The following is a 26,256-nucleotide window of genomic DNA, read 5'->3' as shown; positions in this document are numbered from 1 at the left end:
TATTCTCTACTCACCGAGGACGTCCGAATTCACCAGGACACTGCAAGAGTACATAGGGGTGACCAGGCGGGGTCTGCGAAGACTGAGGGCCCTACGACAAGCCTCTTTGCACGCAGACATCAGCTGACCTCCGAGATGTCCTTGACTTTGTCCGCTGCCGTCACTGGAACCAAAAACTCGCAATGAAAAATCTAAGCAACGTCCGGTGTACCATTACCGTGGTGTACGGTGGAATATAATTTACCTGGAAGAGCTCTCGTGGATTTCCCATTTTTTCAACACGAAACAGACGCCCATCATCGGTTCCTCGCACAATGGACCCGCCAAAGTTGCCAGTTGAAAACCGTTCACGATACTGCTTTCATACCTTTTAGAAAGAATGAATAACGTCTGAAATTCTGTACAGAATTTTTGAGAAAATCACAGAGCTGTTCAACTCACGCCGCTCTCGGATCCGTGGATTTTATTTGCCGTTCCCAAAAAGGCCGTTTTTCGTAGTCAGTTTCATTCAGCAGGATGTTTGGTCCGCACTTCCTTGGCCCGAAGCACCAAATCTTCTCGAGGGGTGTTTTTTCACCATTGTCTTCAAAAGCGAGTTTCAGCTCGGCCAAGAATCCCTCAACAGCCTTTTGGGTCCGTTCTGGTAGTACAGAAGGCTCCAGGGATATTTTTGCAATATCTGGAAGTTCCTCTCCGGTTTCCTTACCAAGTTTCTCGACGTGTTGATCGATGAGCTTGATCAGATCCGAGTGCTTCTCCAGGACTTTAGTCACAGCGTCGGGCAATGGCTTTGCATCTATTTCGAAACAACATTGTCGATTGGCGGTCCACATCTCGAGGCTCGACTGCTGCTCTTTCCTCTCTATCACTTCGTTCACCATGTCGACTTTTGGCGGCGGGACCACTGTTTCCCTCAGAGGAACTATCGGCTCTGAAACATTGATCTCTACCTTCGCATAGCGAAGCTTCAGATCCTCCAAACACTTTTCGAGATGTACCTCACCCGCTGTGTTTAAAACTATCTCTCCTGTCTCTTGTATATGGACAACCGCGCAAGCATCTGCTTGGTTCAGGAGTTTTAAGCCTTTGATTAGCTTCTGGAGATCATTAGGCTGTTTTGGTTCCAGAGCAACCCTGAGAATCGGGTCAGTCAGAGAGGTGAGCTCTGCGAACGATGGGCATGCTATTGTTGAGGAAAGAGTCGCTGTATTGAGAACATGGTCCTCCAGACTTCCAATCCCTACTACATTGCCTGCGGTTATGCTATCCAGAGGTTCGAGATCCCGCCCCATTAAAAGATACAATTGATCAACAGTTGCAATAGTTACGTGTCTCCCGGCTTTCAGGTCTTTCAACAAAGTACTTTTGTCTACTTCCTCTCCATTTTGCTGACGTTCGAGAGCTGTCCTGGGGTTGTGTTTTGGTCCGAGAACGTAAACTTGACTTCGTTTTCTAAGAGTACCTGAATATACTCTGGCAAAAGCGACTAATACGTCTTCAGATAATTCTTCTACGGGATTCGAGTCTCTTAGCGGTTCGAGGTTCTCATTCTGTTCCGGTGGGTGCATGGATACCCCTGATCTTTGTTGTTCCAATAGAGCTGCATGTCTTTGCCTTGCTATTTCCCTTCTCTGAGTGAGTTCCTCTTGGGTTAAAGGCTTGGCTTTATTTTCGGGAAGTGTTTTTCTGTCTACCGGAAACATTTTTGATATAAAAACTATGACCGGAGCATCAGCTGAGCTGTCGCATTTCAGAAACGCATTTTTGAGGGACTGGGTCTCTTGAGGCAGAGCGGAAAAGTCGTTATTTCCACTCATGAGTCTTTCTATTTTTTCTTTTGTAAGTTTATTTGGCGATGGTACATTCTCACAGGTCATATCGAGACATGCCCTTGCCAGTGGAAGCCACTGTGAACATATGGCTTGAAGCTGTGTTCTGGAATCCGTGTGTCTGAGATCTCTGATTGTAAGTTTGATCTGCAATTTATCTACGATCGACATCATTTTCTCTTTGTCCTTACGTACGACTACGGTTTCATAGAGAGCCCAAATATTGTCTAGAATTAGTTGAACGAACAATGGCTTCTTTGCTTTTTCCTGAGCACCTTTCATTATTCTTTTAGTTTTGCTATTAAGATAAAAATCCCCCCATAGAGTCTTTAGCAGTACTCTTTCACTGAAGCCCAACTTGGTAGAAAATATTTTGGCAAATTCTTTTATACCAAATCCCCATCCGTCCATCGCGCTACCAAATAAAACGTTGCCTCTTTCAGGTGAAAAATACAAATTCGAATCATCCGCTTCCTCCAACGCAGACTGCCAATCAGCCAAATTTCTTTCGTTCAAATTGTTATCCTGACTCTTTTCTCCCTCTTCTCTTTCGTCGCGATCCATAATATCGCTAGCAAACAGTTCTCCCATCACAGCATTTACCTGCTCTAATACTTGCATTAAATGAACATAGGCATCGAGTGGCGATAGTTTTACTTCAGTTATTAATCTGTCAATTTTGTTTAGTACGAGTACAGGCTTCAACCCCTCGATATACGCTATCGAAAGTGCGCTTCGAGTTTGAGGACAGACTCCTTCTATTACATCTACAACAACGATGGCGCCGTCGCAAAGTCTGACAGCCGTAGATACTTCGGAAGCAAAATCTACATGCCCCGGAGAATCTATGAGATTTACGATAAACTCACTGTCCTTATTATCCGTCGTATGATAAAGAGCTATTGAACTAGATTTCATAGTAATACCACGCTGCTGTTCGTCTATTCTACTGTCCATGTATCGTATTTTTCCAGCAAGTTTGCTGGAGATGATTCCATTGCTAGCGACAAGGGAATCTGCCATTGTAGTTTTTCCATGGTCCACGTGTGCGAGGATGCAGATATTACGTATCCTATTTGGGTCGCTTTGGAGCTCGGCGAGTTTATCAGAATTGATGAGTCTCATTTTTGGTAGAGTATCTTTAGGTTAGGTTGAAGTTAATATAAAAATTTAAATAACGGCTAAATGTTTTTTTCACACACAATCAAAATATCGGATGATAGTTCCTATTATTGTTTGTAGCCACGGTAGAGTAACTAAAATAAAACTCGCGATTCAGAGCGTGAACGTGTTTCGTTAGACACATTGCTTACCAAGTTATAAATAAGACAATGTCACGATGTATAGTTGGATTTATAACAAAGAGCTTAGAAAGCTCTTACAAATAATTTATTTTATCCGTTCACAGATTTCTCCACAAATCCAGTCGTATTCTATTCCACAGTGGAAAAATAATTTCGTTGGGTACTCACGGAAAAACGTGGTCGGCAACAATTGACACTTGCCGCCGATATCCAGGTGAGGTTAGTACGTCAGATTTGTTTTCGGCGAGGTTGTTTCTAGCTGCGCAATGAAATCCAGCTTTACGACATCGATCAATTCATCGTTGGCAGGTTGTCATAATTATCGGTAGACAGAAAACACTGAATCACGATGCTGGACACTCGATATTCTTCGCAAATACTAAGGTTAAACCGCACCACTATAAACAATTGAACGTCTGTGCTCGCACCGCGACTGGTAACTTGAACGTAGGCGCAGGAGGCCGCTCGATACGACTATCGAATCGAACTTCGATGGCACTTCGATAGTTTAAATCACAGAATTTGACCGACACCGCGGTGCGCGTTGGAGATCGCATTATTTGATCTCCATTCGAAGCTGGATATAATTGCTCAAATAACAAACATAATTATCGCCGCCAATTACGATCTCGCATTCGTTGGCGTCGTTGCGCAACCTGCCTTATTTTACGTGTTTAAAAAAGTATGATTGCAGCTAAACATGCGCCGGCATTTACACCTCGTCGCGAATCTCCAATCGCCGTACGATGTGCCGTTACGAGGTCGTACGTAATTGTTCAAAAAAAAAAAAAATCATGAAAATAACGACGATATTCCGCTCCAGGATTCATTTTTCCGTTTTCTTTCCAAACAAATTATTTCTGCATCTGCACGTCGCGTAATATTTAGAACGATAAAAATCTGAGATCGTGCGATTTCTCTTATTTTGATTTGAATTTTTTTTTTTTTTCTCATTTTTACACCGCAAACACGCAAAAGTTATATACGCCGCTATTAATTAACTCGCGAGCCGTAATTCGCTCGCACATCCGATTTTCCGTCGGCATAAAAAGGCAACCGATGCCCGGATTACTTCATTAACGTATCCGAGAGCGCCCACGTCGTGTCAACATGTTTAAAATTGCCTTTCTGTTTGGTCTAGTGCTCGTGGCCGTGGTGAGTATGAAATCTTTGTCCGACTTCCATTTTCTTCGTTACCTGAATCCTAGTAACAATTCAAGTGTGTACCGTCTCCACCGATCGAAGGTGACTTTGATACGATTTCTCCTCAATTCTTGCATTATTCGCGAGGTATTTATAACAGACGCTGGGTGGCTGTATTGTACGTACCTTGGAATGTATTTAGTTCGTACAAATAATATACAATTCAGGTGGTACCTCAGTCTCTAAAATGCGACTGTATATAATTGAATTTAACAATAAAGATAAGACTCAAAAGGTACAACACCGAGTCAAAGCCAACCCTGAGGCATTATTTTTTAAACACAAAAACGAGATGTGACGCGATGGCGAATTCAATTTTAATATCATCCACGTGTCAAAAAAGTCGAATAAAAATCATCAGAAATTCGGCGTCGCGCGTCTCTATACACGCCGGTTTTATTCGATTCTCGCGACGAAATTTTTCAGGTACGCCGACCGTCCTCTGCGGTCGGGTGGTTGTCGATACTCGACAGCGAATGTTGAAATTTTTCGTTTGTCCTCAGGTGGCCCAAATGCCGCAAAAGATGCCCCAGCCGCCGAAATTACCTGGACCGGTGCGAAGCAGGGTGAGCGCTGTGATTTTTTTTAGTGCGGGGGGCGGTGTGATTGTTCACCTCCGGTGTGGAACCTGGTCGCGTCGACGATATTTATCGGCCACGTTCACGCCGCTGAACAATTTGCGCGGAGCTACCCGACGATTGATCGATTAATTACGGAGCGCGCGGATTGAAAAATTTTTCGAATTATTTTTTTTCCCCGCAGCTCGTACGCCAGGCGAATATGCCGATGCCGCCTAACGGGGGCGGTTTTCCTAACCCCGGGGACATGATGTCCGGCGCTACCCACATCATGCAACAAGGAAAAGAAATGGCCGAAAACGCGATGGGGAAAATGACGGACATGGTGGGAGGGGGCAGACAGCGTCGCCATGTTTAAGCGGACAGGTATGTACGCGTATAGGTATACATGTCTCGCGAATTTTATATTTTTGCGTTTGTATTCGAATCTGCTTTCTCCCTCACCTCGCAAATTTCGGCCGGATTTTATGCATTCTTCTCCTTCTAGGTGGAGGAGCTACGAAAAATTGGACCGAAAATTTTTCCCGAACGGATGTCGGAGCACCCAATTATCTTATCGCAGTACGAGCAGCTGTACAATACAGTCTGTATCGATATAGGTTAGGTTTCTGTATATCGGATATGATGATTATTATTTGCGAAAAGAATTTCACTTGTGTATACCACCTTAGGGTACAATGTCTGTTAGATTATTGTAATTATTTCACGTAAGTAACGATGCAAAAATAAATCCATTCACCCCTTATCATTTGTCGTATACATATATACATTTGACATTCCTGTTATATTATACGTATTTTCAGTTATTTACGAAGGCATTGATCTGTTTTACGACAACCATTTGATAATAAGATCAATAATAACAACAACACGGTATCGCGATATCTCTGTGACGTCATATCGATTCCGATACCCACGTTTATCGTCTTTGTAATATTAAACGCGATAAACTTCCCGTCAGACGTTGATACCTGATTTTATAATTTGGAATTAAATTTACCCATCGACTATACAAACGGTTTTGTTTTATTTTTTTTTGTAAATAAATAAACCGTGGATTTCCAGACTCCGTGAGACACCGTACTGCAAAATAAATGAACATCTGACGTAGTCCCAGTGAAAATTATATCCAGTTAACGAACTTTTGGATATTCATGCGAAGTACAACGAGATAACGATCACTTCGTACCTAGGTACGTACGCACGTATACAATATACAATATATATTCGCAAGAGAAATGAATATTTTTTTTCCAATTTCGTTCAAAAGTAAACGACATGAACAACTCTTGCTAACCCGCCATTTTGTTTTCCAATTAAAATAACCCTAGGCTAATTTATTTCGCGTATACGTATACCGAAATGTGACAGCTCGCGTGCGTGTACACGACGAAATATTTTTTTTCCGTCGAGGGGTTCGCGTTATCCGCGGACGAGCCCGAGAGCGAATGAAATTAAAAAAAAAAAAAGAAAAAAAAAAAAAAGCTCGATATCAATCTCGGGGATTCGCGGCAAACTCGCAAGGAACTTTTTTATTACCCCAATAATACATATACGTACCATCCCGGCTGCGGTGTATACACATCGCCAAAGAATCCGAATCGATGGTATTCGAAAAAAAAACGTTGTTTTTATTTTTGTCATATTTTTTTTCTGTTTACCCGTCGCGTATTGCGAGATTCTGTTTACTTTTGTTTATTTTTGTTTTTTTCCTCGTTCCTCGCGCCCCGGGTTCCGAAAGGTACGAATCGTCGGGCACGGCGCGCGCGCCCGCCCCGTCGTGTGGGAAAAGGAGAAATAGAAAAATTCGCCAATTTTCGCGCCTGCCGAATACCGTAGCTTTTTGCGCCGCTAAGGGCGGCGGGATACGGACGTGTAGGTACGCGCCGTCGGGTATTCCGATGAGAAATTCATTACAAGCGACCCCCGAGCGTCGTAGTAATTACACAACAATATTCATGCGAGTACGCAGGCGATTATACCGTATTCAACTGTTTCGCGATTCACGGTCAGCTGATTATTCGCCATTATTATTATTATTATTGTCGTCATTGTTATTATTATTGTCATTATTATTATTAGCAGCCGCACGTGTAAATACATCTTGCAGGAAATTCAGCCGGGAGGCGCGCCGGCCGTTGAATAATTGCGGGGGGTAAATAAAAAATGCATGAATTTCACGTGTGTAGGAGCCGCGCGCGTCTCCGTGTATCGTCGCGCCGCGCCGGAACCGCCGACGCGCTTTTACTCCGGGCGAATCAAACTATAGCGGGTAAACTAACAAGCGCGACGGAAGAGAACTTTGACAATTTATGGAGATGCTGTGGTTGCACGCGGACTCTGATGAGCAAAGCCCCCGCATCAAGTCGTGGATACGTACAGCATAGAGAGTATAATGCCGTATGTATGTACACCGAATTATTCGTACGCTCCGACGACACACCGGGGGACTCTAACAAGTCGAGCTGGGCGGATTATCTGGCAACTTTTGCCGCATATCCTGATCCACGGATTAGCGTCTATCGCGGTTCCTCAAAGACGATTCAGCGCGGCAATTAGCTCAATTGACGTTAAATCCGAAGCGTCGATCGATAGCGAATTCGCTATAAATGCGATCTCGTTTAAGAATTCGTATCTCGCGAGGTGAGGCGCATCACCTGTGCGATACCGGCTTAGTTTCCGGTAGGCGGGAGACGATTTTTCGAGCATTGCGTGGGACGGAATCGGACAAGGTGGAGGTTTGCGCCGCGGGGACGGACGCCGACGGCGGATACGCGAAATTCGAACCTCCCGACCGGTTCGCACCTTTGATCGAAACTGGGCGGGTTTATTCCCCCGGGAATCCGATATATCCGGAGATACGTGGAGAGAGAGAGAGAGAGAGAGAGAGAGAGAGAGAGGCGAGTAAACGTCCGGCGGTGGATCGGCCGGGAATTGATTTAGCTGGAAATTCAGCGAATTCGCCATGTGGACTCTACTCGGTTGGGCAGGATGCGTTGTAGTCGATTGTTTCCGCTATCACGGCTACGTACGTACGTACGTATACGTACCGCAATCACCGCACGATATCGATACGCGGGATCGATGCAACTGTACGTAATCAGTTTGTAGAAGGTTACACAGGGACCTCCGGCTATTTCGAATTACAACAATTCGATCGATCGATCATACGATTATACCGAACTATGGGGGGGGGGGGGGGGGGGGGGGGTTTAATGCGTATTTCTGTTCATACATAGGATGTTCAATTTATTACAGGATGGAGGATGGCGTCCAGACATCCGAATCAAACAAGGAGTTCAGCGATCCCTTGATCGGTTATGAAAGCGGTACGGTATACTGAACGATCCAAAAAACACATAACTATATATACTGAGGAATTCCACGCTATTTTGACAAACCGAAAAAAGTCACCCTCTTCGATTTTTCTCATGATAGCTCTTGGTTCGAACAACCACTTTTCTGATTTTTTGCAAATTTTTTCGTCCAGCCGTTTTTGAGTTTTGAATTTTCGAAAACCGAAAAACTATCAACAGCGTAACGATCGATTTTTTTTTTCCAAAGATTCTCAAAAATACTATGGCCGTGGACGAACGTTTTTTACTTCGAAAAAAGTGGAGAGATTTAAAAAAATATTTTTACTCATTTTTTGTCGATTTTTTTTCTACTTTTTTTACTTTTTTTTTTCATACAAAATAAGTAAAAATTGACGTGCCAAGAGGAAGAATGTTTGGAAAAATAGGAAAAAACAAATCTCTCAAGTTTTTACCGAAGCGAAAAACGTTTGGCGTTCGCCGTAATATTTTTGAGAATTTTTTTCAAGGAAAAATCAATCAATCAAGGCGCCGTTTCGAGTTTTTCAGTTTTCAAAAATTCAAAACTAAAAAATAGTTAGAAAAAAATCACGAAAGTGTTTCGAACCAAGAGCTATGATAAAAAAATTAAAAAATGTGACTTTTTGGTATACATCGAAATGACGTAGAATTCTCCCTACAATAACATGGCTCATTCCATAGCAAATCACCAAATCATAAAAATCATATTTTCTTATTCAGCCGAATTTGCATCAATTTCCATCCGTCTTATCCGTCTTATCCGTCGATTTCCATATCCTAATTTTCAAAAGTTCTCGAGACATGAATTTTTGAAAATCTGAAAAAATTAATGGCACGACGGCAGCTTTGAAAAATTCATGAATCCCGATCGATCAATCATAATCTAAAAGCGATGGGTGTACTTTCTTCCCTCCCGATCCGCAGATTTCCTGAGAAAAAAAAAAAAAAAAAAAAAAACTACGAATTCGATATTCGGCGATAGCGCTTGAATAAATCTGATTCAAATTGTTAAAAACCAATAACTTTCCGCCGAGCTATTGGGCCGCGAAGCATTTTATCGCGGTTCGAATTATATCGAGAGAGAGAGAGAGAGAGAGAGAAAAAAAAATACAAAAAAAAATAAGCTCGTTTCCACGGAACTCCGACGATGCATGTAAACCTTAACGATCCTAAAATTCGTCGGTACGTAGAAACGCGAAGTTCAAGCTACCCTTTTTTTCCCTCGAGATTCATCTGTGAACTCAGACGCTGCCCGATTTCCAATTACCTACGATCGCGCCTCGGAAAAAAATTTCCCCCTTTCCTTAAAATATTATTATTATCTTCCAGTGAAACTTCGCGATCGTATCCTGCTGTCGCCGTACACAAAATTTCTTCTACCTTCCTTGCTGATAGCGATCGTCCTTCCGTTCATGGTACACGCGATAATCTCCACCAGATTCGTGAGGGTGAACGATGATTTCTCCACCACTTGTAACCTGAGACCGGAGTACCGAGTCGATTGTCTGCCGGGTAAAACACCTACGGAGAATCAATGCTACCACGTGAATTGCTGCTGGAACGAAGATGAAAATATTTGCTATCACAGCGTGCCGTCGCGGCACGGTTACACCCCGAAGGGAGGATTTTATCACCGAGGTACGGGGGGAATTCGATCAGACTTGACGTTAACGGGGGGGGGGGGGGGGGGGGGGGGGGGGGGGGGGGGGCGGGGGGATAATTACGCCCAATTACCTTCGCGTTTTTTGGTGTTCTTTTTTCTTTTTGGTGTTTTTTTTTTGTTTTTCATTTTTTTTTTTTTTTTGTTTTTGGCTTCTTCGTCGCCAGGCGTAACTTGGGTGCCCAGGGAGCCGAACTCGCCGTTGGGTAGCGCGACCAGGGGCGAACTTGTCGCTGAGGTGAAGGCGGTCGGCTTGGATCGAGTGGACGTTTCAATTTCGTTCGCTTCTTCCGCGAGGAGGAGAGCTAGGCGTCAATTAGGATATCGGAACGGCGGGGAAAAACGGGCTAATACGGGCCGAGACCACCTCGCACAGGAAGACGAACTTTCGAGGAAACTTCTTCATTTCCTGCCCAGACATCGGGCGCGGAGGACCGTCGAAATCGAATTCGGTACGCTATACGTATACTGGGGTGCTTTTTTTTTTTTTTTCTTTCGACTATTTTTTTTTTTTTATTTTTTTTTCCGTCCCATTTGGCGCAGAAAAAAAAACAGATATATTTTTTCATAATTTCACACGATTTTCGATAAAAATTTTAAATTGAAAAAAACAATCATGAAAAAAAAAAAAACCGTCCACGGTCGAAGCGATGCCGTAAAATGCCACTGATTGCGAGCTATGTAGAAATTTGAATGAACGGATCGTTTCGGTGTTTTTTTTTTTTTTTTTTTTTTCAATGGGAAATCTTCAAACGCCTGGCTCGAGTTTTTGATATTTAATATTAAACGTTAGAGCGCTAAGCGGCGCAGAAGCGATGCGATAGTTTGAATCGAAAATTGCGCCGCAGCGCAAAAAACAAAAAATTTGTTCATTTTATTAAAAAAAAAAGAATTATAGCAATTGATTGATATTATTCTGAATTAGAGTGTTTTATTTTTCCTTTAAAATAATCATCAAATGTATAGCAATTTTCATATGTATTCACAAAAATTGCTCAGCACGAGAACGGTTGAGGGCCCAAACTTTCAGAGTATTGTTTTTCGGGTACTTGCAACAAAATTTCACGATGGGACGGAAAAAAAAAATAAATCGTTGAAAAAAAAAGCACCCTACTATACGTACGTAGAGTGCGAAAGTTGCGATCGGATGGAGTTTCTTTCTTTCTTTTTTTTCGCAGATAATCCATCGAATTTGAAGGCCTACTTCCACTATCCCGAATTTTCGGTGACCGTCGCGAGAAACGACTTAACGGTGGACGAGGGCAGTTCGATATTTTCGACCGCTTGGGGTCCCCTGATAATGACGGAAACGTACTGGGAATGGACGTTTCGCGTAGGGGACGCCTGTACGCTCTACGGTCTGAACGTCGAAGAAATTAACGGGACGACTAATTTCATTTATAACAACGAAAATGGAACAATTACACCGGCCTTTATCGCAATTAGTAAAACCGGAGAGTTCGGAAGCGCCTACCTCGTCGATTACGCGGGACCCATGGAAGTCCAGGTAGGAGGATAGCTTTTAAAAAAAAAAAAAAAAAAAAAAAAAAGAACGCCCGAAAAAATCTCCGACCAAAAATTCACCAAAAATTTCCACCGATCGATTGCCGGGAAAAATAAAAAAAAGGTGCGGAACGGGTCGAACCTGGTCGTTCTGCGGGGCATGGCGCTACCGGAAACCCTGAGTATCGTCGTCTTCGGAGGACCTTCGCCACTCGAGGCGGTCAAACAGCTGACGAGGGCCCTGAGTAGCGACTATAGATTTCCACCGCACTCGAACTACGGCCTACACGTGTGTCCCGACGGCCGGAGGACGGACGACCTTCGAGGGGCTCTCGAGGACCTCGAAGCGGATGTCGCCTCAATGAACGCCACCGAGACGCCGTGGGACTCGCATTGCCTTCACGTCGCTCTAGCGTCACTACTGAACCGTCCCCCCTCGAACTCCGTTCACCTTCAAGCGGCGATAAACGCCCTCGAATCGACCGGAAGATATTTCTTACCCCATTTGAGCCCCATGGTGAGCCGAGGGAAGGAGTCAGTCGCCACTTCTTAGATATTTTTTTAACCCTCTGGGTACATTTGACGGCTGTTTCTCGTCATGCGCATTTTTTGGCGTAGTAACAATTGACGAGTCGGACTCGTCATTTTATTTAAAGCAAGCTATATTAATTAATTGTTTTTTTTTTTGTCAGTTGTCGGTACTGCACGGCGCTATAACCTATAGCTTGTATCAAACTGAAATTGTTCGAACAATATTTAGCGATTTATTTCTGAGCAATCTATTTCATAATGTCGAAAATAAAAACAGCATATCATGAAAATGACGATGAAAGTGACTTTGAGGAATCTGATGAAAATTTTTAAATAAATCGCTACCCAAAGGGTTAATTCGGCATGTCGGTTGTCCCCGTGGGGAGTTGGAATTTTGTGCCGGAGGATTTTTGAATCGGTGAAAATTTCGATTTATTATTATTAACGATCGAAAAATTGAACAGCGTTTTTTTTTCAAAAAAATCATAACTTCGTCAAAAATGACGTTGGATGACGAGGCTGGAGATTTAGGAAAAAAATAGATGGTTCCGGTTATGATTTTTTGAAAAAAACGCTGCTCAATTTTTCGATACTCAATAATAATAAATCGAAATTTGGACAATCGACACGCCAAATTAGAAAAATATCCGAGAGGTGACTGATCCGTTTCACGTGGAATGGCCCGCGTGCGAGCCCGACGGCTTCCGTTTGGTCGAATTTTTCTCACGCACTTTTATTCGAAGATCCTCGCGGAAGACGGCGGAGGACTTTCGAGCGCCCTCGAGGCCGGAGGGCTACTGTTGAGGGAGGGAAGCGCCCCTTACCTCGGGCTTTACCGAAATTCGAGCGTCGCTTATCCCGACTGGAGTAATCCAGGGGTGAACGAAACGGCGGGGAATTACCTGCTCGATTACCTGAGGGACACGGGGACGCCGGGCACCGTGTGGATCAGAGACGCCTGGCCGAAGGACGAGACTCTGAACGCGTCCGAACCGGATTTTTCCGTCTTCGATTACCTGCCGGACGTGAGTGAATTTTTTCAAAGATTTTGCTCGAATGCACTAGACGAAAAAAAATTTTCAAAATGCTGCAACTCGATGATAAAATTGTGAGGAAAAATCGTTCAGGGAAGCATTTTGAAGGTTGAAACTCCGACTCGAAGACGATTTTTGAAAATTCTTTTCAAGGTCATTTTTTACCCCGTGGCGTAGGTTTGAAGGCCGAGTCGCGAAGCTTCGAGAGAAACAAATTTTTCAAAATTCTCTACGGAGCTTGGAAAAAATTGCGAAAAACTTTTGAGACAGCCATTTTGTAGCCCGAAATCTCCTCTTCAAAACGGTCTCCGAAAAGTTTCACGCGCCATTTTTCGACACCGAGTTATTCAATTTTTAAACGAGGGCAGGATCTGCGAGCAGACGCAAACCGACCGCGCGGTGGGTAAAAAAATCGATCGATAAACCGCGTTTCCGATCGTTCAAAATTGAATAACTCGGTGTCGAAAAATCGCCCGTTAAACTTTTCGGAAGTCATTTCGAAGAGGAGACTCCGGGCTACAAAATGACTATCTCAAAAGTTTTTCCCGATTTTTTCCCGAAGCTCCGCGGAGAAGTTTGAGAAACTTGTTTTCCCTCGAAGTTTCGCGACTCGGCTTTCGAACCCACGCCGCGGGGGTAACGTATGACCTTGAGAATAATTTTCAAAAACCTAAACTTCGCCGTTAATCCTGTTGCTTCGCCGTTCGCCCTCCGCGATCCTCCGCAGTCTCTGAGAATCGAGATGACCCACCTGACCGTGCCGTTCGACTTGACCGCCTCGAATTCAAAATCTCACCACGTCGGCCACAACCTTTATTCCAAGGGATTCAGGAGTTTCGTAAGGTCGGCGGTTCCTACGGTCGAGTTTCTCGGGCCCCCGGGCGAGGCCGGGACCGCGTCTTGGTCGGCTTTGAGAAGGGCGGTGAAATCCGCCGTCGGAGCTGGACTGGCGGGTCAGATCCCGCCGCCGATTTACGTGTGCGGCAGGGACGCGACCGACTCTCCGTCTTACGAAGAGCTTTGCACCAGGTGAGGTAAAGCCGAAAAACCCCCGAGGCAAAAAAAAAAATTAAAAAAATTAAAAAAATTAAAAAAAAAAAAAAGAAAAGCGCGCGTTAATCGATCGTGCGACGATTCCGTTCGAACAGGTGGTACCAGGCCGCCATCGCCTGGCCTCACGTCCTCTCAGTCCCGGAAAATTTTCCCGGAGGAGCGAACCTCTCCGCGGGCGCTTCCCTGAACATGGTCAAGGCTTTGAATCTCAGGGCGGCGCTGGCCAGCTACCAACACACCGCTGTGGCGTCGCACTTCGCACGGGGCACTCCGGTTCTGGCGCCCACCGCTTTCCACTTCCCCGAAAACTCGGAGTTCGTCGGGACTTGGGATCAGTTCATGTGGGGCGAGGGAATACTGGTCGGTAAGTGGGACGCGGAGGTCCTCGGAAGCCTCCGTGCTTTTTTTTTTCTGTTTTTTTTTTTTTTTTTCCTCGCTAGCTCGATCGGCGCTCGAGGGAAGGGATTTCGAAAGACAGACGACGACGACGACGAAGACGACGACGAGAGGCGAGTGTTTCGAATTCCCCGAGCGATCGCGAATAGTCCGTGAAATTCGCGGGGGTTGATATTCGGCATCTCAATTATTCCGAACACCCCCCCCACCCCCCCCTCAATTTACGCCGTTTACGTTTCGCCGTCTAATACGTCGTTACGGAGAAATTCCCCCCCCCCCCCCCTTCCCCCGTCCCGACGAAATAAGAAGAACGTACTTATAGTCCTCCTTCCTTCGGGATCTGGTGAGAAATGCTCCCGTTTCACCGTTTCAGGGCTCGTCACCCTCCCGGGGGTTCACCAGGTCGCCATGAGGCTTCCGGGCGTCGATTCCTGGCGGCATTTGAGGGGCGGCGCTGAGGCCGTGCCGATTGTCAACGGCGAGACACCGATAACAGCGAACATCGGGGAGGCCGTTCTGCTCGTTCGACCCGGTCGCGTCGTTCCCGTTCACAGCGTGAGTACGAATAATCGCGGTTCGCATTTTTTATCCGATCGTTTCGCTCCCCCCCCCCCCTCCTCTCTTTCGAATCCCTTCTCGTTCACCCTCGACTGCCGACGCTTAAACGGAGTCCTCCGTTGTTTCAGGAGGTGGGCAGGACGACGGTAGCGACCATGCTGAGCGATTTGGACCTCCTCGCGAACCTTTACGTCGGGAACAACGAGACCGATTCCGCTCCCGACTCGGCGACGGCACGGGGCGAGATCTACTACGGATCCGAATTGGGGGGATTTTTGGGCTTTGAAGTAAACGCCACGCATCTGATTATCAACAACGTGTTGAACAGCGCGCTGAGTCACGGCTGCCCAACCAACGCCCCGTTCAAAACGACGTCGACTTTCGTACGATTCGTACGGATTCTAGGCGGTCCCGTTCACAGGGTAGACCTCGACGTGTGCGACGTGAACGTCGACGAATTCGTTGTCCCTTGGCGATAACCTTGCGTCACATACTACCCCGGAACGACGGGGTCTCTCCATCGCGTTTCGGTTGAATCGACCGAATTTTCGACCGATTATTTATAAGCGATTTTGGAAAATTTTGCAAAATCGGCTTGCGACGAAAAGCGGCTTTGCCGCGTAGCAGACGAGCGAATTTCAATACGCTTAATTATACGATTGAAAATTGGAAACGGGAAGAGAGAAAAGAGAAAAAAAAAAAAAAAAAACAAAACGAAGAGGGTTCGCATTAATAAATTCGTTCGTAATTTGTTTGAGATTAATTTTCCGCTATTTTTATCGTATATTATATGATAATTGTTTAGTGACCCGATGTCTATAATAATCAGCGGATATATAATAATAATCACTCTGTATAAAATGAATGAAAAAATAAACAAAAAAAAAAAATAAAAAAAACATCCGACGAATCGATCGAACCGATATACGTGAATTATAATTATTGTCCGTCAAAACCCCCGACGGAGATGGTCATTTTTCGATATTCCGAGCGAAAAAAATTGTGGCTAGCCGTACGAATTTTTCGAATTCCGGCAAAGTACCGACTAAAGTATAAAGAAATGAATTTTCGTTAACGTAATTGGTGCTTTCTTTTTTTCCCCTCCCGAGATACACGTACACAGATACAGGGAATATTCGGGAAGATTTACAAAAAGGGAAAATTGGATCCGACGTTTTTAAACCGGCATCTTTTTTTTCTTTTCTTCTCTTTATCGCCGGTGGCGATGCCCGCGAAATGAAAGGGAGAAGAAGAAATCCGAATTTTCGTTCGAGAGAGATTCTCGCTCCTCGTATCTTCCGAACGGAGTTGAATAAGGCAAACGTGACGGCGCATTTCAATTTACAAAAATCAGAGGATTTTCACCTTCCTCATCGTACCTTTTGTTTTTTCAAACGTTTTTCTCGTTAGAATTAATTTTTCCATCGCGCCGTTTCGACGAGCCGCGTGTTCCAGATTAACCGCTCGTTACAACATACGTTACCCCGCCTTCTGGTTACGTACGTACGTATTCCTTTTGAAAAAATCGGATAACAGGATCCGATTCGAACACGCTATCTCTAACATATTCGCGCATCGTGCGGATCTCGACGCCCAAATCCGTTTCGAATGTACATATTTTACGCAGCGACGCGTGCGCGTGCGCGCCGAGAACCCTTCGTAGTCTAGACGATTTCTGTTTTCCCCCGAATCCGACCGGTTGACGCCTACGCGCGATTACGGCACCGCTAATTCCGAGGTTCTGGAGCTCCTGCCGCCGCCGAGATATTCGCTCTTTTTCTCGCTGACCCGGAGCGCAACGTCGGCGCGATTTTTCACGCGGAGGTGCAACGTGACGGATCCGCGTGTCACGCATCCTCGTTTCCCTCTTTCCCGTCGCCCGTTTCTCGCCTCCCGCCGTCCCACCGTCCCACCGCCCCCTCCCCCCCCCCCTCCCCCCGTCCTCGCGGAGCTTGCGTACTTAGCTCACCGTGGAACGGGGTCCGAACCGATCGTCGTTTACTCATTTCGCGCGTCCTCTCCCTCCAGTCGCTTCTGCCGCGGCCGATCCACTCCGCCAATTCGTTCGGAAAGTCGTCATCCCCGATCGGGAGGGCTGCCCTCGTTTCGAACGCGCGTTTCGCCCCGAATCAGCGGTGAATTGTTGTTGTTTTTTTGTTTTTGTTTTTTTTTTTTGGTCAAAAACTGCATCCGCTTCCGACGTGCGAAACAGAGGAGATTCGAACATCGTTCGATTTCCATGAGCTTCCTGCGGGATTCGAGATTCGAAAAATTCGCGTACATCGATGACGAAGTATAATGAGGCGCTCGTTTGCCGCTGTAAAGTACAACGAGAGTACCGTAAAAACGTCGTCGCGATTCCGGTTTCCCGTTGACGTTTGATCGTTCGTCGAATTCAATTTGGATTATGTGATGAATTCGAGCTGCGACCGATTGATCCGGTAATTATGAAAAGCGACGCTCCAGGCGGGAGCGAAGTTCATTCGATGGAGCGAAGGTCAGTAAACTTTCGTCGGATTCGACGTACGTTCGTCGGTCGTCTTTTCGATGACCCTTTTTTTTTTTTTTTTTTTTCGATTTTTTATCGAACGCTTTCCAGGTACTCCGAGATTCATTTTTTCCCCCCTCCAAAAAACCATCGAACGCTCCGTTCCGTTGATTTGAAAAAAAAAATAAATAAAAAAACTTTTCTTCTTTTTTTTCTCTCGCTTATTTTTAGTGGCAAGCGTTAAGCCGTGTACAACTTTTTGACAGCTGTCACTGACAGAGATTCTATCGCCACCCCGGCATCAAAATCGTTTCAATTCACTTCGCATAAAAAGGTTTCTCTTTCCGAATTGGTTTTTTTTTTTGCTTCTTACGGTATTTTTCATCGTCTTCGACGTCTAGCAGAAATTTAATGAAAAATCGGCCAAAGAAATATCGCGATTCGCGTAGCAGACGTCGAGTGTGTGTACACGGGTATAGGTTAATTGACGTGGAATGCGACAGAAATGAAAAAGTCCGTGTACAAAGACGACTGCCACGAGTGTGAACCTAGATAAATAGATTCTCGGAGAATTGAACGAAGAGTGAAGGACTTGCGAAAATACGCGAAACAAATAAACGAGCGCGCACGAAGTACGCGTGGAAAACAAAAAAAGAAGAAGAAAGTTACACACACATTTTTTCGAGATCACTTCGAGCGGAATCTCGTTGAAAATTTTCCTATTTTGTCAAAAGTTTCGCCTTCGTTTGAGAGAGAATTTTTTCACGCTTTTTCTCCGCGTCCCTCCGACGCAACGGCGAGAGTTCTCGGTTTCGAAACAGCGGCCAACGAAAAACCAAAAAAAAAGAAACAGAAAAAAAAAAAAAAAACAGAGACGGAAAAAAACATTAACCAATTAGTCCCTCGACAATGTCACTAATTTGAAAAACAAACTTTCGTACCATAGTCCGTCGAACCGAAACTCAATTCAACTTTTCCAGACCCGATTCGTTTGAAAGGGCTCTCTCTCTCATTTTTTTCGTTCAATTTTCTGGAAAAACTATGTGCTCGCGCGCAATTGAGACGAGAAAATTTTTCGGGACAAGCCGGAAAAAAAAAACAGAACAGAAAAAATAAAACAAAAAACGATGCCGACCAACAATAGAGAATGATCAAGAGGTGCTTCAAGATACGGTCGAGGGAAAAATTGTGTATCGAAGAAAAGAAAAGAAAAAAAAAAAAACAAATGCGAGAAAAAACGAGCGGCTCCTTATCCGGACCCCGGCGATCCCCGATTAAAGTCAACGGTGAAATTTTTTTTTGCCGCCCCGATTCGAAACGGAGGGGGGGAGGGGGCGAAGTAACTCCGCTTAATATTTATTTTTTTTCTGTTTTTTTTTTTTTTTTTTTTTTTTTTTTTTTTCATTCAACTTCCAGCAACACTTCTGTGGATTGTTCTAACAACGCGACGAGTTTGCCGTACGCGATAAGGAATCTGTCGCTGTTTAACCCCACGGAGAACGGGACGTTGCCACCCCAGTTCAGATTCACCGAACAATCGCTGAGCGTCGTGGTTGTTTACTGTCTTTTGTTCGTCGTAGCCGCCGTCGGAAATTTGACGGTATTCATAAGCCTGTTCAGAGGGAGACACAGGAAATCCAGAATATCGCTCATGATGTCGCATCTAGCCGCTGCCGACCTACTCGTCACCTTCATCATGATTCCTCTCGAGGTAATAATCCCCCCGATCTCGCTATTCCGACGTTTAATTTACGTAATCCGCAGCCCGTTTCTGCTTCTGCACTTTCCGCGTAGTTTCTTCTTTTTTTTTTCTTTACTTTCCTTTTGATTTCTCGCCGACTTTTTAATTGTCGTTAAAAGTTTCCGATCTATATAAAACGCGACAATCCTGGTGGGCGTTCAAAGCGAAGTAAAAGAAGGATATTCGCGATGGAGAAAATAACGAACGTTGAATCGTGACGTTCGATGAAAGAAAAAAAACAGAAGAGAAAAACAAAAAAAAAAAAAAAATAGAAGTTACCTATTTTTTACCCCTGATATTTTGAAATTTTGGATTTTTCTTTCGTTATTTTTTCGGTTTTCAGGTCGGTTGGCGTCTGACGGTGCAGTGGCTGGCGGGTAATCTGGCGTGTAAAATGTTTCTGTTTCTGAGGGCGTTCGGACTTTACCTGTCGAGCAATGTCCTCATCTGCGTATCTTTGGATAGGTCAGTAATATTGGCCCCGCGCGCACCGCCATTCGTTCGAATCCGTTGCGTCGGAATTCCGACCCGGAAACGATCGCGCATAAATTTTTACTATAACGTCGTACGTCGATATATTCGCATCGACCGATATCGTATATTTTTCCTTACCAATAGGTACTTCGCAATTTTGCATCCGCTGAAGGTAAACGACGCCAGACGTCGTGGAAAAATTATGCTGGCCATCGCCTGGGTGTGCAGCCTCCTTTACGCCGTGCCGCAGGTGGGTATCCGTGTACATCGAGCGACGAAGGCGATAATTCGAAGGAGAAAAAATTTTCAAACTCCGTATTTCGGCGAAATTCCGCGATTCTGCATACCGAAATTGAAAACGTGCTCTCGACACATTCCGCGGATAGTTTCGTTGAAATTGTACACTCTCGACATCCGAGAGACGGAGGCGGTCCCTTTTCTCGATTAATTAAAGCCTCCTCGAAGAAGTTATTTCCCTTTCATTTCCATCGGGTCTCGAGTGTCTCTCCCTACGGTCGACGGTACGAATCAGTCGAATTTTCGTACGCTCGTCTCGGAATTTTCTGAGGAAAAGTATACCGAATTCCGAGATACACGGAAGGGGGGGGGGGGGGGGTTTGAAAATTTAGCTAAATATATATTATAATCTACGTCCGTTCTCTCAGCGATATCGATCCTCGTTTCTCTCTCTCTCTCTCTCTCTCTTTCTCGTTTCTCTAATTTCTTACAGAGCGTCGTTTTCCACGTGTCCACGCACCCGAAGTACCCGGAATTTCAGCAGTGCGTCACCTTCGGATTTTTCATGACCCAAGCCCAGGAGACGGGCTACAATCTATTCTGCGTTATCGCGATGTACTTCGGACCTCTGCTGGTCATTTGCTGCACCTACACGAAAATACTCTGCGAGATATGCAACAAGAGCCGAGAAGGAAAGCAACTGGGTCGGTGCCCCGAAAGCGAACGCGTACCGACCGACCTTTCGATTAAAAATGACGAGAGAAATTTTTTTTGCAGAAATCGGACGCTTCACCCTCAGGAGGTCGGACATCAGCAGCATAGAGAGGGCGCGGAGTCGCACCCTCAGGATGACCATCACCATAGTCTCGGTGTTCATACTCTGCTGGACCCCCTACGTAGCGATGACCTTGTGGTACGTACGTGACGTCCGATCGTCGATCCACCGGTCGGTCAGATTCCTCTTTTATTTATCGTCGTCGTCATCGCTCTGTTGCCCCCCCTCCCCCCCCGCCCCCCGCAGGTACATGTTCGACAGGGAGAGTGCGATGCGCGTCGACGCCTCCGTTCAGGACGGTTTGTTCATAATGGCGGTCGGTAACTCGTGCGCGAATCCTCTGGTCTACGGCAGTTACGTGGTGAATTTTCGTCGGGAATGTACCCGGTGTTTTTACCCCCGACAATCGGCGTCACCGCCGCATCAGGAGAACGCGGGGGTCAGATTGGCTTGCAGGAGCACCGGCAAATGAGAGTCGCACCCTGCACATGGGGAATTCAGCACGCAAATTTATTCGATCGATTTCACGCGGCACACCGACGACGACGAATCGAGATGTGCCAGACGAAACGAATGCTCGTTCTGATCTTAACGTGCGCGTCATGGGATAGAACGCCGCCGAATTTTTTTCTCCACGTGCAGTGCGTAGAACTTGAACGATTAATGTATAAATGTTAAAATCGTTTAGTTGGTAAGTTGTACGCAAATATCGTCGTTAGGGTGGCGCGAAGAATGACTATTTTTATTTGCCGCGTCTCCGATGGAAGTACATCGGCGTTCCAACGATAACAGTCCTCTCCGAAGGTCGGCCCGAAAAAGAACTTTTTAGGGGTCGCTTCAAATTTGTGAAAATTTACAAAATTGTTGCAAATTCAGTTTCTTTTTTTTCTTTTCGATCCTTTTTCTTGTCATTCTATCGTATTCTAGATTGAAACCGATGAAGATTCTGAAAATTTCAAGTCAATATTAGGTATATGTTTTCTAAAAGTCGACAATTTTCTAAATTTAATTTTAGTCAATGTTTAGATTCAAAGATCGTTGGCAGACATTTTAAATACTGTACTTTAAAAGTTCAGAAAACTTGTAACCACTTTTAAAAAGCGGAATATCGACTTGAAATTATCGGCATCTCCATCATTTCCACCTGTGGGATACAATACAATAACGATTTGAGGGAAAAAGAAATCGATTTTTGACGATTTTCGAAATTTTCAAAAATCTTTCTAAAATTCTTTCTCCGAGTGATTTTTCGGAGGGGGGCTCTTAGAACATGCTGAACTATGATATAATTTCATAGGTGACGCAGAAGAAGAAAAAAAAAAAAAAAAACTAGTCGTTTTTCCTCGCCACCCTATAATCGTCATATGAATATAGATGGAATATTTTATTACGTGATAATTATAAATTACTTATAACGAAATTATTTTATTAATAATATTAGCATATATAACGAATAAAATTTCCCTGTTACATAAATTGCATCCGTACTTACGCTGGTACAATATACACGCATACCTACCTAGATGTGTAAGTCCCGGTCTTGTATTGTATATTCATGTCAATAACGCAGAGCACGAGAAAGCAAGAGAGAAAAAAAAAAAAAAAAATACAAACCGACAATAGACTAGAATTTTTGAATAAATGGAAAATGAATTCCGATCGAATCAGAATGTCGATTTCCTCGCAAATGTCTCACAATAACTTTTATCCATTACGAGGCGACTTTGGACGGGTTTATTCAAAAACGATGTGAAAAAAACAAGAAAAAACCAGCCAAAGTCTATTGACTATTTATGATTAGCGCGTCGCGACGCATAATACCCGTCTGCGAACTCGTTTTAGTCCGGAAGTTGGTCGGCGGCCTTTCAATCTTTGGCCCTTGAATAAATTGAATCGCGAATTATAATAACCCGCGGTGTTAGAGGCGCTTCGACTGTGACGTCTGTGAAGTAAATTGAAAAAAGAAAAAAAAAAGCAACGTCGTTACAACGAAAACTCCGATCGCCTCAACGACGAGGGGCGACGGATCGAACCCACGTGACGATGTTCATAAAAAATCGAAATATGTAAAAAAAAAAAACAAACGATAACAACGGTTTATTTCGCCAATACGTAAACGAATAATAATGTACAAATGGAGGACAATATTTGTGTATAGAAAAAGGGGGTAGGGCGGGGGGTAAGATAAAAAAAAAAAAAACGCGTCGCAGCAGGATCGGAAAAACGCGCACGTCACTCGGTAGACGTGGTGAGTTTTTCTCTCCGGGGAAGATTTTCGACGACCGCGGCGTTCGCCCTCGTGGTTTCGTCTCTCCTCTCCTTGCGCAACGCCCTGCCGCGTATGTTCAGCATAGTCCTGGCCACCAACCAGATCGCCGCCTTTTCGCATACGCTTTTCAAACCGTCCACCGCCCCTATGATCAACGAGTGCGGCGGGTATCCGGTGGTCCTCGACTCGATCCCGACGCTCTTCAGAGCGGCCTCGACGAACCTCTCCGGTGTCGGCGCCATCCAGGTCGCTCTCCTGAGAGGGGGGGGGGGGAGAAAAAAAAAAAATAAACACTTCGCACGGGATTCCCGAAGGAGCGGAACTCCGGCTTCCGGGGCCCGGGGCCCGGGGGACGACGGACTTACTTGATCTTTGACATTTTGGTCGCCACGGGTCCCGGGAGGAGGCACTGGACCGTAACACCTCGGGGCGCAGCTTCAGCCGCCAGATCCGCGCTGAGTTTGTCCACGTAAGCTTTGCTGGCCGAGTAAACCGACAGATAGGGACTCGGTATCGCCGCCGCGGTCGAACTGATGTTTATAACGACGCCTTTGCGCCTCTCCATCATACCGGGAAGAACGGCGCGAGCCACCCCCGTTACCCCGGCAACGTTCAGCTGGAGAATCTTCGCTATGGATTCCTCGGGGAGATTGGTGAATACCTCCGGATGATCGTAACTCGTACCGGCGTTGTTCACCAGCACGCCGACCTGAGCGTAACGCGTTTCACGTTAGAATAAGAAAAAAAAAAAAAAAAAAAAAACAACACCCCGGCACCGGTTTCGCACGGGACTCACCTCGAGGTCCTCGACGCAGGTGGCGATCTTGGAGTAGACGGGTTGACCCTGGGTCAGGTCGGCCTCGAGGATTCGCGTCTCTATGCCGAATCGCTGTTTTATCTCCGACGAGACCTGCTCGAGCTTGGCCAGCGACCTGGAGACCAGCAGGATGTCCAGACCCTTGGCGGCCAGGGCCTCGGCGAACGCTTTGCCGAGACCGTCCGTCGCGCCGGTGACGACGGCCCACCGGCCCTGCGAGGCCACGTCCAAACCGAGGCCCAGATTAGGGGCCAACAATTTTTTCCACGCCAAACCGCCCAGCTTTACGAACAGTTTCAGTCCGACAGCCGCTACGACTACTATCGTGATTTTTTCCCAACAAGTCAAAGCCATTTTCACGCGTCCGTCGGGTGCGGCGTTCGATCGTCGGTCCGATGGTCGATCGTCGGACGATCTGAAAATAACGCGGAAAAAACTGAACGACGAAAATCTTCGGGCGGCGCCGATCGAAAACTCTCACTCTGATTTTTCGAATTCGGAATCTACTGCACAGCGAAGCGACGATTAGCTTAGCTGATCGCGACGGTATCGGACGGACTGCGGCCGGACACTGGTCAGCTTCGCTTTTCGTATCAGACCGCTGATACGACTAATCAGATGTCACGTGACGAGAATGAAAGAAAAAGAAAAAAAAAAGAAGATTATAGATACCGGGGCTCCCGCGGTAACCATGAAAGTCCGACCGTCCGGGAGTCAACGGCCCGTGGCCATCGATTACGTATTGAATTAGTTAAATTAAAGCGACTTGCATTGAGCGGGGAGGGGGGGGGGGGGACACACGATCATCGTTATCCTTGTCACGGTATCGAATGTTCAAACGTAATTACAGAATGCACCGATCGAAATTCATAGGGGTCGGATTTCAAGGTCGTTTTCCCCGGTGCGCCGCAGGTCTCGGTATACGCCGCTTGAATGACATTTCGATTTTATCTGTCTTTGAAATCTCACTATACACCGAGGAGTCGATGGTGTGTTACTCGACTACGTAGCCACATCGAGTTTTTCAAGTTTTCTGTTTTTTTTTTTTGTTTTTTTTTCTTTTTTTCTTCTCGCTTTCCGGTTTTTACATATTACATAAATCCGGAGGTTCGAACTTCCGCGGCATTTGAACGCGCCCGACGAACCCGGCTGTTTATATCGAAAATTTTCGATACGTAATACATATTACATGAAATGCAAATGTACGGTTGACGTTTGAAACTTTTTTTTTTCTTCTATTTTTTTCGTTTTTTTTTTCTTCTCCACCTAGACTCAAAAAGCGCGAAGGTTGACCGGTTCTCTAAAAAAAAATATGCATATATTACCGAATTACGGAGTCAAAGATTTTCAACAGAACCGATATGATCCAGTTCCGACCGCACGCACAATTTTTCCATTCCTCGTACATAATTCCGAAGAACATATTTCGAATACCGATCTCGTTTCACCCCCCGAGGGCGCTTTTTCCGCGCGGCCGCGTACACGGCGACACGACGTCCCCCCCCCTACTTCCTTTCACCCTTCGCCCGCTTTCGCGTATTTTCGTGTCACAGAAAACTCACCACTGAGGACGCCTGACGAATCGCACGAGTCGTAGGGAAAAATGTCTCGACGGGGTCAGAGGTCAGGAGCGCTTATCGGACGTAACACATGGCGGTGCTCCCCGTTGGTTTTCGATTGAAAGAAGAAAAGAGAAGAGAAGAAAAAAAACAAAAAAAATTAATTCACTCCGCACTGACTGCGCGTTCGAGATCGATCCCCCGGTATTCACGAGCGGGACAACAGCCGACGTAGGTGCACCGTTGAAAATACACCGTGTACAGGGGAAGGGGAGAGCGCAAGCGCGCGCGCAATGTCACGGCTTCACCTTCTTCCCTTACCCGTACCGCTGAACTCCTTCCGCTTTCTTCTTCGGCGATCGCTATACCGGCCGCCGTGAATCGCGGAACCTCGGAGAGTTTTACGGTAGCGAGTAAATATCATAGAGAACTCGGCGATCTTTCTTTGCCCCACTTATTCTAGGTCACGGTACAACGCCGTACACGGCTGCCCGCGGCGCGGCCGGTCCTACGGAGGAGGGAACTAAACGTAAACGAAACGCGAAAAACGAACGGGCGAGATTCTTCCTCGGGTCCTTTTTCTCGGGGTTGCGCAATTTTCGCCGGACGTTATCCGGTTTCGGATCCCATAGATTTTTATCGTTAAATGCTACCACGTAACAAAAGTGCACTTTCTACTTTCTTATGCGCGTGAAAATTTACGGTATATACCTACGTGTGCGAAAACGACGATACAAGATGCGACCGGATCTCGGCGTTCGAATTTTCGAATTTCTCGTTTACGGATATTTAGACTCATTATTATGACCCCCGCGTAAAAGGTATAGAGTACGCGTAGCGCTCCGAAGCGAGTACCGTTGTCCGACTGAGAGAGTCTTGCGGTCAATATTCTCTCCGTTGGCTTTGAATTAG

The 26,256-nt window shown here is 45.6% G+C and overlaps 4 protein-coding genes across 7 annotated transcripts in view; 2 read left to right on the top strand and 2 right to left on the bottom strand.

Moving 5' to 3' along the window:
- LOC105693418 (elongation factor-like GTPase 1) overlaps positions 1–3,607 on the bottom strand; it is a 43,472-nt gene extending 39,865 nt beyond the window's left edge. The window contains exons 1-3 of one of the 2 annotated variants that reach the window (XM_048658365.1): positions 442–3,607; positions 245–367; positions 15–163 (exon numbers count right to left, since the gene is read on the bottom strand). In XM_048658365.1, coding sequence (XP_048514322.1) covers positions 15–163; positions 245–367; positions 442–2,954 — 2,785 coding nt within the window. In that variant the 5' untranslated portion in view covers positions 2,955–3,607. The remainder of the gene's footprint in view (positions 1–14; positions 164–244; positions 368–441) is intronic. The other variant, XM_012413329.3, reaches the window with a different exon arrangement.
- A 2,190-nt stretch (positions 3,608–5,797) lies between these two features.
- LOC105689357 (neutral alpha-glucosidase C-like) lies at positions 5,798–15,907 on the top strand. The gene is made up of 11 exons (XM_012406712.3): positions 5,798–6,107; positions 8,173–8,243; positions 9,579–9,887; positions 10,077–10,361; positions 11,088–11,416; positions 11,537–11,929; positions 12,687–12,968; positions 13,705–14,006; positions 14,126–14,394; positions 14,800–14,981; positions 15,113–15,907. The coding sequence occupies exons 2-11, from the start codon at positions 8,174–8,176 to the stop codon at positions 15,461–15,463; spliced, it is 2,772 nt and encodes a 923-aa protein (XP_012262135.2). The 5' UTR covers positions 5,798–6,107; position 8,173; the 3' UTR covers positions 15,464–15,907.
- Positions 15,908–16,983: 1,076 nt separating this feature from the next.
- Positions 16,984–22,288, top strand: LOC105688607 (adipokinetic hormone/corazonin-related peptide receptor variant I-like). The gene is made up of 7 exons (XM_020856684.2): positions 16,984–17,481; positions 18,889–19,183; positions 19,557–19,678; positions 19,832–19,937; positions 20,418–20,628; positions 20,702–20,837; positions 20,946–22,288. The coding sequence occupies exons 1-7, from the start codon at positions 17,432–17,434 to the stop codon at positions 21,169–21,171; spliced, it is 1,146 nt and encodes a 381-aa protein (XP_020712343.2). The 5' UTR covers positions 16,984–17,431; the 3' UTR covers positions 21,172–22,288.
- A 493-nt stretch (positions 22,289–22,781) lies between these two features.
- Positions 22,782–26,201, bottom strand: LOC105693614 (very-long-chain 3-oxoacyl-CoA reductase-like). 3 transcript variants are annotated; one of them, XM_048657944.1, is made up of 4 exons: positions 26,060–26,201; positions 23,765–24,200; positions 23,334–23,677; positions 22,782–23,223 (listed from the first exon to the last, which is right to left on the bottom strand). In XM_048657944.1, the coding sequence occupies exons 2-4, from the start codon at positions 24,137–24,139 to the stop codon at positions 22,932–22,934; spliced, it is 1,011 nt and encodes a 336-aa protein (XP_048513901.1). In that variant the 5' UTR covers positions 24,140–24,200; positions 26,060–26,201; the 3' UTR covers positions 22,782–22,931. The 3 variants fall into 3 exon arrangements, with proteins under 3 accessions (XP_048513901.1, XP_012269080.2, XP_048513900.1); XM_012413657.3 differs by lacking the exon at positions 26,060–26,201 and adding an exon at positions 25,348–25,708; XM_048657943.1 differs by lacking the exon at positions 26,060–26,201 and adding an exon at positions 25,111–25,223.
- Between the last annotated feature and the right edge of the window lie 55 nt (positions 26,202–26,256).

Source organism: Athalia rosae, chromosome 7, assembly GCF_917208135.1.
Source record: "Athalia rosae chromosome 7, iyAthRosa1.1, whole genome shotgun sequence".
In the NCBI taxonomy this organism is placed as follows: Eukaryota; Metazoa; Arthropoda; class Insecta; order Hymenoptera; family Athaliidae; genus Athalia; species Athalia rosae.
This window is presented reverse-complemented; position numbering and strand designations above follow the sequence as displayed.